Genomic DNA, 13894 nt, shown 5'->3' with positions numbered 1-13894 from the left:
CCGCCTTGGCCCCCGCTCGGAGGTGCACCGCGTCTCGCGCGGCGCCTCGGTGGACGCCGACGGCTACCAGCAGCCACGCCGCAGAAATCGACGTCGGCCTCGCCGCGAGCCTGCGCGGAGCCCGTCGCCGCGGCGCCAGCGCAGCCTGTCCCCCGAAGAGCTTGCCGGGCTCTGTTTCCGCTGCCTCGACCCCCGCCACCGCGTCCGCGACTGCACCAATGACATTCGCTGCCGACGGTGCCTCATCTCCGGCCACGACTCCCGTGGATGTGACGACTTCCACCGCCGCGCTGGGCGCGTTCCACCCGCCGCCCCAAGGGCTGCCGAGCACCACGCCGGCCGCGACCCCCCCGCCGCCCAGCGGACTGCCGCGCCCCAGACACCGGCTCCTGCTCCGGTTGTGCAGGTCGCCCCCCAGCCACCGGCCCCAGCTACGGTCGCGCACATGAGCGCTGCTGCACCAACGCGCATCATCATGTCGCGCACTGTTGAGATGGAGGAAGCGGAGGAGGTGCTCAGCCGGGCGATGGTGGCCACCATCACTGGGACTCGTCCCCAGGTGTCCGCCGACGACGTTGCTGAGCTCCTCTACTCCACGTTCGGTTTTGAAGAAGGCGACTTCACCACCCACCTCCACAAGCCGGAAGATTTCCTGATCATCTTCGGCTCCCGCGCCTCCAAGGACCGCATGAACGGCGACCACTACATCCGCTGCCCGCGCTTCTCACTGTCGCTTCGCCCCTGGTGCAAGCTTGCCCACGCCGGCTCCGGTGGGTTCGAATACCGCGTCGAGCTCGAGCTCCGCGGCATCCCCGCCCATGCCTGGCACTTAGCGACGGCGGAGCACATCCTCGGGACCGGGGTCTGGATTGAGCGCCTCCATCCGCAGACGCGCTCCCGCGCCGACCTGGCCACGTTCCGCCTCTCTGGTCGCGCGCACGACCCTGCCGACATCCGCCGCGCTGCGACACTGGAGATCGTCGAGGTCACTCCGGGACGCACCGCCTCCTCCGCCCCCACGGTCACCACCCTCACGTACCCCATCACCATCGCCCTTGCCCGATCCGACGCCGACCGAGCTCGCGCCCCCTCTGGTCATGCAGCTCGCCCAGATGGCGCGGGTGACAGGCGCGCGGCGGCTGATGGTGACGCCGATGCCGGCCAGGGCCCCGGACAAGGCTGTTCGCGTCGCCGCGGCCGCAAGCGCCGCCGCACTGCCGCTGCTCCGGAGGGACGTGCCGACGGCATGACTGTCGATGCTACCGGCTGGACGCACCCCCGTGGCCAGCACCGCGCTGACGGCCTAGCCGTCGCCGATCGCTGGTCCGGAGTCTGCAACGCCGTGCGCGCAGACACGCCACCGCCCGTACTGTCGCCGGCCCGATGTATGGACGCCTGGCCCACCGCCTGCACCCAGGGCCACCCCTCTCGTCACAAAGCTAAGAGAGGAAAGAGGGGAGGAAAGAAAAAGCGTGAAAGAAAGGAGGCTGCGCTCACCAAGGCTGCGGCGGCAGCAGATCCCAGGCCGACAGGATCGCCTCAGCGGGAGTCCGTGCATGTCGCTCCCCCTGCTGGCCCCTATCCACTGGTGCCAACTCCCCCGACAAGATCGCCTCAGCAGGGGGACACGCATGTCGCTGCCCCATCTGGCCCCCAACTGCTGGCGCCAACCCACCCCCCACCTCTGACGCCGAGCCAGACGCGGCCCCGTCACATGCGTCGCCTAGCGACTGGGTGGGCACGGCGACTGTTGTTGAGCCCATATGCAGCGCGGTCCTGGACACCCAACCAATGGTGCCGCCCGTCGACACAGTGGATGGTGATCCTTTGTCGGGACAAGATGTCAGTTCGTGCACATCAGCGCCTACGGCCGCCGCACCACATGCTGATCTATCCGCGCGGGCGGACGCGCGGGACTTCCAACCTGGTGCCGCCCAGCCGCCAACCCATGGCCAGCTGATTGCTCCGACTGCTGATGCACCTGATGGCCAGCCCGCAAGCCCTGAAGCGGCCCACACACAACTGCAGATCCTTCAAAGACCCCAAAACCTGGACTCTCCCAGGCCACCGCCCTCCGGCCCTCTCGCTGACGGCCCATTAGATGAAGATGCAGTCCAGACGCCAACGCCGACCATCAAAAGTGCGACACGCTTCGCGTCCCCCCCTGTCACGCTCCGCCGCAGCTGCCCGCGTGCCCCCTCGACAAGCTCTTGGACCCTTGGCGACTTTCTCGCCGCGGCCACCAGGCAGCTCAGCTCGGTCCTCCCCGCTCCGGGCCGTAAACCGAGAAGGCAGCCGCCGAGCTTTGCCCAACCTCGGCGCGGGCGCTCGACCACCGTGGCCAAGACGAAGACCGGGGCACCGCCGACTGCCGCACGCCGCACACAGGTGCAAATACTGCGCACGCTCGGTATCGTTGACGCGGATCAGGCGATCACCCCGGAGGCCATGAAAGCTTATGATGACATCTTTGCCGCGCCGATTCCCAAGACGGTCCTTGCGGCCATTGCGGCACTAGTTGGGCGCGAGCTTCCCGCCGACCCCTTTGTTGCACCGGTTACTACGGTCATCGCTGGCAGGCCGATCGAGGCCTAGCTGTGCGCTTGTGCCCCCTGTGTCGATCATGCTTTTATGGATCATGGACCGAAGATTATCGTCTGGAATGTGCGCGGACTAAACACCCGCGCTAGGCGCACCGCCATTCGCTCGCTGATCGTGTCTACCGACGCGTCGATCGTCTGCTTCCAGGAAACCAAGATGGAATTCATCCACATGTCCACTGTCCTCGAAACGCTTGGTTCGGACTTTGATGACTATGTTTACCTGCCGGCGATTGGCACTCGCGGTGGTATCCTGCTGGCCTGGAAGAGCAGGATGGTGACTGTTGACAATCACATGTTCAGCCCCAACACGCTCACCACCCAGGTTTTGACTCCATCGAGCGTGGACGCCCCCTGGTGGCTGACCATTGTATATGGGCCGCAGCAAGACCAGGAGAAGATCGCGTTTCTTCAGGAAATCCGCGACGTCCGTGCTAACTGCGACGGCCCTTGGATGCTCTGCGGAGACTTCAACTTGATCTACCGAGACGAAGACAAGAACAACGGGAATATTAACAGACGCATGATGGGGCGCTTCCGTCGTGTTATCAACGACCTCGCGCTTAAGGAGGTTTACCTCAACGGTCGACGATACACATGGTCAAATGAGCAGACCCCGCCCACGTTGGTTCACCTCGACCGAGTCCTTTGCACCGCGGATTGGGAGGAGCGGCACGGCGAGTGCCACCTGCGCTGCCTTGCCTCGGTTGTTTCCGATCACAGCCCGCTCATGCTGGACTGCTCGCCCTCGCCCCCGGTGCACCGGCGCTTCCAATTCGAGGAATACTGGACGCGCATTGCCGGCTTCCAAGACGTGGTTGCAGCTGCTTGGTCTTCGGTGGACGACCCGAGCCCGTTCCGCCGCATAATGCGGCGCATGAAGGCCACCGCACGCAGACTCACGAGCTGGAGCGCTCGCGCCGTGGGCAACATCCGCGACCAGCTCGCGATCTCGCGCGAGCTGCTCCTGCGTCTTGACTCGGCCCAGGAGCTTCGCCAGCTCACGCCCCACGAGGACTGGCTCCGCCGACAGATCAAGCTGTCATACCTTGGCCTCGCTTCGCTCGAGCGAACCCTGGCTCGACAACGCGCGCGCATCTCTTCTCTCAAAGACGGGGACGCCAACACATCCTTCTTCCATCGCCAGTGCACTTATCGCAAGCAAAAGAACATGATCCACTCCCTGTCGGTTGACGGCGTCGTGCTCACCGACCAGACTGACATGGCTGCGGCGGCCTTCGCGCATTACGATTCTCTGCTCGGGACCGATCGACCTCGAGATTGCGCCCTTGACCTGCAGCATCTCATCGAGCCGGCCGCCCTTGACGACCTGGAGGCCCCATTCACTGAAGACGAGATTTGGCAAGCCATCAAACGCCTGCCGGCGCGCAAGGCGCCCGGCCCGGACGGCTTTACCGCGGAGTTCCTTCGATCCTGCTGGCCCGTTGTCAAGCACGACTTCGTCTGCGCCTTCCAGCAGCTTCATTCGCTCCGTGGACGAGGATTCAGTTATCTGAACCAAGCGCTGCTCACACTCATCCCAAAGCGCGCCGACGCTGCCAGCCTGTTCGACTACAGGCCCATCAGCCTCATCCACCTTGTCGCCAAGATCTTCGCGAAGGTGCTGTCTCTCCGCCTCGCGCCCAAGCTCAATGACTTGATCAGTCCCATCCAGAACGCCTTCATCCCCGGACGCAGCCTCCACGACAACTTCTTGATCGTGCGACAGTCGGCGCGCCTCCTCCACCAGCTGGGAGCTCCGCGCATCCTCCTCAAGCTTGATCTCACCCGCGCCTTCGACTCCGTCTCATGGCCCTTCCTCTTCGAGACCCTGCGTCGATATGGGTTCGGTGATCGCTTCCTTGGCTGGATCGCCATCCTGCTCTCGTCGGCCAGCACCCGAGTCCTCCTAAATGGCGCGCCTGGCCCGGCGATCTCGCATCGATGTGGACTCCGCCAGGGCGACCCGGTGTCACCGCAACTCTTTGTGCTTGCTGTCGACACGTTGGGGCGCTTGTTTCGCCGGGCTGCTGAGCTCAACATCCTGCAACAGCTGCACCCCCGTCGTGCGATCCCCATCATCTCGCTTTATGCCGACGACGTCATCCTCTTCTGCCACCCCTCACCTAGCGACACGTTGGCGGTCAGAGAGATCCTGCAGCTTTTTGGCAGAGCTTCAGGCCTGCGGGTAAACTTTCAGAAGAGCACGGCCACGATGATTCGTTGCGTAGCCGAGGAGGTCGCTCCGGCCATCGCGACGCTGGGATGCCCCATCGCGCAGTTCCCCATCACCTACCTGGGTATCCCCCTCACCTTGCGACGCCCGACTGCTGCCCAACTGCAACCCATCGTCGACAAGACTGCCGGGAAGCTGCCCACTTGGAAGGCGCACCTCAGGAACAAGGCTGGACGCCTCGCCTTTGTCAAATCCGTGCTCTGTGCAATTCCCCTGCATCAACTCCTTGTGCTCGCGCCACCGAAGAAAGTCCTCAAACTCCTTGAGAAGATCCAGAGAGGCTTCCTCTGGGCTGGCCGCACCGAGGCTCAAAATGGCAACTGTCACGTGAACTGGCGCCGCGTCTGTCGCCCCACACGCCTAGGCGGCCTCGGCATTCATGACCTGGAGCGCACGGGCCTTGCCTTGCGCACCAGATGGCTCTGGTTCGCGCGCACAGACGGAAACAGGGCCTGGGCTGGCCTCGATCTGCAGTTCTCCAGTGAGGAACGTGCATTCTTCTTTGCGTCCACCTCCATGGTCCTTGGCGATGGTCGGCGAGCATTGTTCTGGGAAGACCGATGGATCAACGGGCAATCCATCTCTGAGATCGCCCCCCAGCTATATGCCCTCATCCCCAAGCGCCGCCGCAAAATAAGAACAGTGGCCGATGGCCTCCAGACGCACACATGGGCATCAGACATCCATGGCACCCTTGGCATCCAAGAGATTGGCCAATACTTGCTAACCTGGAGGGCCATTGAGAATATCACTCTCTCTGGTGATCCAGACCAGCTCCATTGGAAGTGGAATGCTGCTGGCACATACACCGCCCAGTCCGCGTACCTAGCCACCTTCCATGGCTCTACTTCCTGCCCGGCATGGAAACTTAATTGGAAAGGCTGGGCCCCCCCGCGAGTGAAGTTCTTCCACTGGCTCGCTAGCTTGGGACGCTGCTGGACAGCTGATCGTCTCGCTCGCCGCGGACTGCCACACCCTCCTCGCTGCCCGCTATGTGATCAGATGCCGGAATCGATGAACCACCTGATCATGGACTGCCCCTTCACCAAGCAGATTTGGCACGACATCCTGTCTTGGCTGCACCTCCCTTGCAGCGCGCCTAATGGTGAAAACTCCCTGTCGACCTGGTGGCACACGGCGCGGCAGACCACACCCAAGCTGATGCACAAAGGACTAACATCCGCGACGCTGCTGATCCCTTGGATGACCTGGAAGCATCGCAACGACTGTGTCTTCAATGCAGCCACCCCTTCGACTAGCGTCTTGGTTGCAAAGATCAAAGAAGAAGCTGCGCTCTGGGCGACCGCGGGTGCTCGAGGCCTGCGTGTCATCCTCCCACAGACCTGGGATGTCCACTGAAGTTATTTTGTGTTTCTCGCCTGTAATGGTGCCTCCTAGGAGGATGTAACAAACTATCCCTCTCTTTTCAATTTAATGAAACGCAAAAGCCTTTTTGCGTTTTCTCAAAAAAAAAAAGATCAAATTATCATTGTATTCTGCCAAGTTTACTGGAATAAATTAAAGAATTCCCTCAATTTATTTTTTTGGTTGTGTTTTAATTAATTAAGCTTAGGAAAATCTTATGTTGAAGCTTGCAGTTAAATTGTAGGGAATGCTGCCATATTGCCTCTTTTGTGATATCTTGGCAGTGACACTATCTTTTCTAACTATGCCATTAGATCTATCTCTTTAGCTCAACATAACATATTGTAGCTCATCCAGCATCATGTGTGCTGTGAACAGTTAGTGCCATTTAATCTTAACATGTTTTATGTCAACATCGTGTTTATAACACAAAGTGCTTCAGTTGAACATTTGTGTTAGTTTATGTAGTAGAATATGCAGTAACTGATAGTGTGACAGTTCTGTTTCATATTGTTTACTTACTTACTAAGCCTTTTGTCCCAAACAAGTTGGGGTAGGCTAGATATGAAACCCTTTCACGAGGACTTCCCAGGAGGTCACCCATCCTAGTACTACTCTCGCCCAAATGGGTTTCATACCCAAAGGACTGGCTAGTTTTTACGTTGGCTCACCAAGCCTATCACAACCCTTAGATATGAAACCCTTTCACGAGGACTTCCCTGGAGGTCACCCATCCTAGTACTACTCTCGCTCAGATGGGTTTCATACCCATGGGACTGGCTAGTTTTTACTTTGGCTCGCCAAGCCTATCACAACCCTCGTCCTTTACCCGGGCTTGGGACCGGCTATGCCTAGAAGACATAGGCGGAGTTCCGTTTCATATTGTTTCCTCTTATTTAAACAATTGACCTTGCCTGTCGGAGCAGGAAATGTGTGCACATCTTGGCCCTACATCTTGGGAGTAGCTGGGATCTTTATGATGGTTACCATGGGGGCAGTGTTGGTGACTGAAGGATGTAGGAAGATAAAGCTTCAGTACTATGGATTCAAGTTGGCTTCTAGTGCAAGGTAATAAAGTAGTTTGATTCTGCATTAATTTTTGTTGCGGCACAATTTTGAATGCTGTTATTTGCGGCAATATGCCAATAACTTCGCAAAAACTCTCAGCTAACTCTGGAACATTATCTGCAAAATGGTTACCTATTAGTTTTTTCTTATGTTGCTTAACACTGTATTTCTCTGAAGATGTATCATCACTTTCTTTCGAACTTGCAAAAATTATTATGTCACACTAGAACATTATGTGCGCAAGATGGAAATGGTTACCTGTTAGGAGTACTTATTAAGTTAGCACATGCTTTCCTTATAATTGTATTTATTAAAAATAAGGGTTACATTGCTTACATCATATACTGATCTTAGGAGATGCGCGGCATTTAGCTCATGACTACCGTCACCTCTCATCCTGTCTTTGGCTAGGCTAAGCTGAATTCTTAAGTTAGTCTGCTGTACTACGGTCCAGGTCAAAGAAATGTTTCGCCAGGAGCCTTTTTTTTTTGCCTTAACTGTCAGTTATTTACAGAGGAAAGGAAGATACTTCTATTATAAACTTTCTTAATAAGAAATACTTAACATCACTCAGAAAACCACGGTGCTTCTTCGGTGTACTTTTAGCATGTATTGTTGTACTCTTCTACCAACTGTTTAGCTTTACCCTGGTATGTCATAATGAGATGCTGGATGCATTTTGACCAACAGAAATTACTTGATGGTTACCATCACCCATCGAACGAAATTTTTGCTGATAGTAGATTGAATCCTTATAATTTCCCTTCTATTTCCCTTCCCCAATCTTTTGTAGGAACGAAAACTCCCCAGTTACAGAGGTTGAGCCATATATCCCCTTCAATATAAACCCAACAGGGATGCAGCCTTTGCTTACAACCTCATACCTACTTGCGTTTCCAAGCATTATGGCCAGGTAATCCATTGTTTCCATGTGTGTGCATGTCCACTTTTCCTTTAATTCTGATGTGGATTTTCTGCAGCATTTTTCGTTCGCCATTTTGGGAAAATTTGAAGGAAATTTTGAATCCAATGACTTCAGTTGGTGGTAGTCCTTGGATTTATTATTTGACCTATGCATTTTTCGTCTTCGTCTTCAACATTTTTGACATTGTAAGTTTGTTTTAATCTTCATAACTCGTGGCATCCCTACCTTGAAGTGCTATTGCAGAAACTGGCTTAACAATTAACAGATATATAAGCATTCATGCACTATGTATTATAGAAGACACACACAACTAAACTGTCAGTTCTAAATATATTATACTATAATTGTTTGTCCGGGAAGGGTTTAGTCATTGCTAGCTTGAACTTTTCAAATGATGGAATGAACAAAGTGACCAATGTTATTTCACCAAAACAACCAAAAAGAACCTGCCAACACTATAAGACACACGTTCAACACACACAAGTGCGTGAAAATAATGAATATACTTTTTTCATTTCTATTTTCACAAAATAGAGTTATGCATCATGTCACACTAATGTATTGGTATGGACTTCTAAACTAAAACGTAAAGACTCTTGCAACAGGGTTCATGTTTGTATCTAGTTTAGCTTTGGGCTGCTATAATGTGCACCTTCTTGAGACAGCCAAGAATTATTTTTCTTTTGGCTGCTATCGAATACCTTTGTACTAACACTTAAAGGTATGCTAAACATTAAAATTTGCCTGCTTTGCGTTCAACTGCTTAGTACTTGTGAAGATTGAATATTAGTGCATTTTGTTTCTCAGGATAAACCTATACCTTGATTATCTTGTTGTCATGATGTTGTATTACTGTTATAGTTGCCTGATGTTCTATAATAGTTGCTTGCCATTAGTGTATATGGAAGCAAGTACTACCACACTGGCATTTAGGATATTGCTTTTATAATTTTTCACAAATATGACAGCTTATGATCTTCAATCTTGACTCTTATAATTTATTAGTGGATGCTTGTTTTTTACATTTTTTAGGAGCATGATATCCTTATTTTAGATTCTGAGGCACACTTCCATTTGTACACGCGCTACCGAAATGTACCTTAATCTACATACCATGCACCGCAGGCCAACTTGCCAAAAGAGATATCTGACTACCTGAATAAGATGAGTGCCAGAGTGCCAAAGATAAAACCTGGAAGAGCAACAGTGGATTATCTTACAAAGATACAAACATCGACACGTTTCTGGGGTAGGTTCACATGGTGAAACTTTTCGTTGGTTTTACCTCCTGCAGACATGTCATTTTGTCTATATCTATCCCTTGTAGGAGGTCTACTACTGAGCTTGCTGGCAACTTCCTCGTTATTACTTGACAGATATCTCAGACAAATAAATGAGGGGTTTTCTATAGGTTTCACATCAGTCTTGATTATCGTGAGTTCATCTCAAACAAATTCTTCATTATTGATATCTTGAAAAAATATAGTTGTGATTTGCAAGTTTATGTTGACTTCATCAGCTATTGCCTATTTTGTAAACATAGATTGTGTAGATATAATGGCGCTGAATCAGATCTAGATAGCTGGATCTAAAATTCTAAATTCTAGAGGACTTCAAATTTAATGAAATCAAACTTGCCGAAGTGCTTGCAGGGATTTCAGCTGATTTGCAGTTTTTCAACGCTATTGATGTCATGTTGTGTGCTACCATATATAACTATATAGATGCCACCCACTAACTATTTTGCTGTTTGTTTTGCTGCCTTTGGTAGAAAAATAATAATGCATGTTCCTCTCTTCTGAATTCAAAATAAAAATATTTGATGGATGTGGTGTTTTTGTTAAATGTGTATAGTTCCATCCACCAACATTGATTTTTCATCCTCTAGAAATTGGGACACTTGGCACAGTGGTAAAGCTGCTGCCTTGTGGCCATGAGGTCACGGGTTCAAGTCCTGGAAACAGCCTCTTGCAGAAATGTAGGGAAAGGCGGCGTACTAAAGACCCCAAGTGGTCGGACCCTTCCCCGGACCCTACGCAAGCGGGAGCTACATGCACCAGGCTGCCCCCTTTAGAAATTGGGACACTTCTGCTGTGTCCTGAAGCTTATTTTCTGAAAACAGATAATTGTTTATATGCTACTGAATTACTACCAGTTTTATCATATACCACTGGAAGATTCCCAATTCATTCTGTACCAACCCACTTCCAAAACTTCACTGTTGGTCACCGCCATGAGTGTGCTGTTGGTGTACTTCCATTAAGGGGTAAATAGATGTCAGTATTTTCACTTATAACTGCCTAATTGGCCATGATCAACAACTAATAGGCCTTGTCTGGTTTGATGCTCCCCCATGGCTTCCTGTATGTGAGGCTTCACCTCTGTAAGGCACCCATGGTGGCAGTGGACTAGCACTCCTTAAGTGGCGAACACAGTAGCCACACTGCTAAACCAGGATACAATGGTCACTTTACTTACTTGACAAAAGTCATAACACCCACCCAGCTAACAGGGAAAGAAAAGAATGAAGAGATTATGGAAGTGAGTCATATACAATGAATAGTGTTTTTCAGTGGCCTATGATGAAACTGGGCGTTTTTCAGTGGCCTATGATGAAACTTGACGTTTTTCAGTGGCCTATGATGAAACTGGGCGTTTTTCAGTGATACATAAGGCCTTGTTCGGTTCCTTCAGATTTGAAGGGTTTTGGAGGGGATTGAGAGGGATTAAATCCCCTACAAGTCAAAATTCACCTTAATCCCCTCCAATCTTTTCCAATCCCAGGAGAATATCTGGTACTCCCACCCCTAGGGTGCTCCCGCTGCTCCAAACTCGGTAGCATATTTTTAAATGGTCAAAAAATTCTGAAAAAGATCTAGCACATTGACACAACATCAATGTATGTTGTCCAAAAAATTCAAATTAAAATTGAAAACATTGTTCGAGATACAAAAATGACAAAATCGACATCAGTGTGATAATGGGCCAAATCTAAAGCCCAACTTATGTTGTGTGCTATTTACTGTCGAATTTGTCATTTATATTTCTCAAGCTATGTTTCGAGTTTTGATTTCAAATTTTGTGACAACATACGTTGGTGTTGTGTCTATGTGCTGGATTTTTTTCAGAATTTTCTGAACATTTAAAAATGTGCTACCGAGTTTTGAGCACCGGGAGCACCATAGGGGTGGGAGTACCAGATATTCTCCCATCCAATCCCCTTGTGGGAGGGATTAACCGAACAAACCCTAAAGCAACTCCCAAAACTGGGGTATAGCTCATCTCAAATATAAAATAAAAATTGGGTATAGCTGACAGGTACCATATAGTTAGCTACAGACCTAACAATATGTCAGAACCTTAAAGCATTACATTTGATCAAGCTAAGCTTTGCAGAATTTCTGTGTCACCGAGCCTCTGATTGTGAACTGCTACATTAGATTTAACGGCGTGCTTTCATTCATTAATGGGCATTAGATACTAATTTTGGCATGTATTATAATGATCATTTAGGTGGGCTCAATCATTGAACTTAGAAGGTCCTATCAAGCATATAATGTGATGCCAGCACTAAGCAAAGTTTTGAAGAGATATGGTGCTTAAGGTTATGCAAGCACATATGGTGGTGATGGCGGTTCCATCCTGCAGGTAGTTTATCCACTCTGTTGCTATCTTTTATTGATATTCCAAGTTTAACCTAGACGAGTGTTCTCGGGGGAAATTTCAGGGTTTACAGGCTTACAAGTTCGCTCTATGTTGCAAACTTTCGAGTGAATATTGTTTTCAACAGCTTGAAGTACCTCAAAAGCGTGCTGTCGGTTTGGATCGGAATGATAGAGAATTGGTTCTGGATCGGTCTTCAAGGCCATACTTCGACTAAAGAACCAATTAGGATACCCAGCTGTTCTTTTACAGAAGGATATCCAGTTGTTCCGGTTTTAGTACAGGGAGGATGAAGGAGCTGCGCCATTGTGCCTTTGGGGGCACTGCAATGGTTGATGACTTGTCTCGTTTGTGGACCAGAAAAAGGTTGGGTACCTGGTTCATCCTGTTCCTGTTGTATATATTTCTAGCGGTTCATATCGCTGAACAGCTAACATGAAGGTAGACTGTAGTCGCCTCTGAAAGGCCGGACACAGATTGGTTGGGTAGTAGACTGCTTCAAACATAGTACTAAGGAGTATGAAGATATCGAATGTGACCTGCACTTCGGTGCGAAACCGTGTACTAACAAGGATTATTTTGATGTGTTTATGTATGACTGGAATCTCTTTGTAGCCGTAGTAGGGTTATGCAAGTTCGGTTGATGTAATATTTGCTAATACCTGGCAATCCGGATTATGTTTTATATGACATTAACACGTGTACTCTCCCTCAAAAGAAAAGCACGTGTACTTCCTCTCAATGATTTGGGTGATTCTGGTACTCGTACGATTGAAACCAGCACTGAAATAACCACAAAAGTGCCGGCGTGAATGAAAAGATTCCCAGGAAAGACGACGATTGATTGTGTCAAAGCAAGGCCACCCTCCTACCCTTCTTGCCGGTGGCGCTCTTCTCTTCTTTACGGTGGGGTGAATATGTGATTTTTATGAAAGACTTCGAAACAGACAATGTCTTCGAAGTCGGGCAGTTGAAACAAAGCCTACAATACAGAGAAATCACGAGGACAAGTAGCAGCTAGGTAGAACAGATCAGAATAGAAAGACAGTGTGAAGCCAAATATGCAATCAGAGTGAATGTCTTCACACAAGTATTCAACCAGAGCAGGCAAACAATGACTTCACGAAGTTAAACAGAAAGATAAGAGGTGAAGTGATAGAACCCTTTGCTCGAAGAAGACAAGGATTTGGTAGACCAGTTCCACTTGCTGTGACAACTGTACGTCTGGTTAAGACGACTGAGATTGAACTCAGAAGACCACGTTTTCACCTTATTCCCCTTGAGCTAAGATCACTTAGTCCTCGCTCAATCCCTCAGGTAAGTCTTCAAGGTAGACTTTCAAACCTTCACAGACTTTATTCACCGGCGATTCACAATGACTTTTGGATCATCATAACGCGACGCCTAACCGACTGGAATTCTTCAAGTGTAATAAGTTCTCTGATCACGCGGAACAGAAAGACTTCAGTGATGCCGAACACTCTTTAGGCTTTGAATGTTTTGGGTTTTGTCCTCGCAAGGATTCTCTCTCAAAGGCTTTGGAGGTAGGTTTCTCTCAAACGACAAAAGCCGTGTACTAACTCAGCCACCAATTTATGGTGAAAAGGGGTGACTATTTATAGCCAGGGGGCAACCCGGCATGATTTGTTCGAAATGACCCTTGGTCATTGGGGAACCGACACTGTCCAACGATCGGATTTTAAACACACGCGACAACTTGACTTGGGTTGCAAGCAAAGCTGACTCATCCAACTCAGGATAACATTTTCTCTCATTTGTCTTCGCTCGAAGACATCGGATTTGGGTTAAGCATCACGTCAGTTTTCTGACTTTGTTCGCTTGAACCCCACTTGACAGTTCGGTGGTTTCTATGACTCAAGAAAGAAGAAAATAAAACTACAAAAGAATTATGTCTTCGCACTCCATTGTCTTCAAGCGAATGATCTTCACGTCTCATTATCTTTGACACGTATGTCTTCGCGAACCACCAGTGTCTTCAATGTCTTTATATATTTTTAGGGTTCATCTTCGATGGGT

General features: G+C 50.3%; 1 protein-coding gene across 1 annotated transcript in view; it reads left to right on the top strand.

Annotated features, from left to right (window-relative positions):
• LOC119342208 (preprotein translocase subunit SCY2, chloroplastic-like) overlaps window positions 1–12452 on the top strand; it is an 18208-nt gene extending 5756 nt beyond the window's left edge. The window contains exons 7-13 of the mRNA XM_037614061.1: window positions 7128–7269; window positions 8063–8182; window positions 8250–8379; window positions 9320–9443; window positions 9522–9628; window positions 11708–11842; window positions 11922–12452. Coding sequence (XP_037469958.1) covers window positions 7128–7269; window positions 8063–8182; window positions 8250–8379; window positions 9320–9443; window positions 9522–9628; window positions 11708–11797 — 713 coding nt within the window. The 3' untranslated portion in view covers window positions 11798–11842; window positions 11922–12452. The remainder of the gene's footprint in view (window positions 1–7127; window positions 7270–8062; window positions 8183–8249; window positions 8380–9319; window positions 9444–9521; window positions 9629–11707; window positions 11843–11921) is intronic.
• Window positions 12453–13894: the final 1442 nt, after the last annotated feature.

This window comes from Triticum dicoccoides, chromosome 1B (genome assembly GCF_002162155.2).
Source record: "Triticum dicoccoides isolate Atlit2015 ecotype Zavitan chromosome 1B, WEW_v2.0, whole genome shotgun sequence".
NCBI lineage: Eukaryota > Viridiplantae > Streptophyta > Magnoliopsida > Poales > Poaceae > Triticum > Triticum dicoccoides.
Note: the sequence above shows the minus strand (reverse complement) of the source record. Positions and strands in the feature narration are given on the sequence as shown.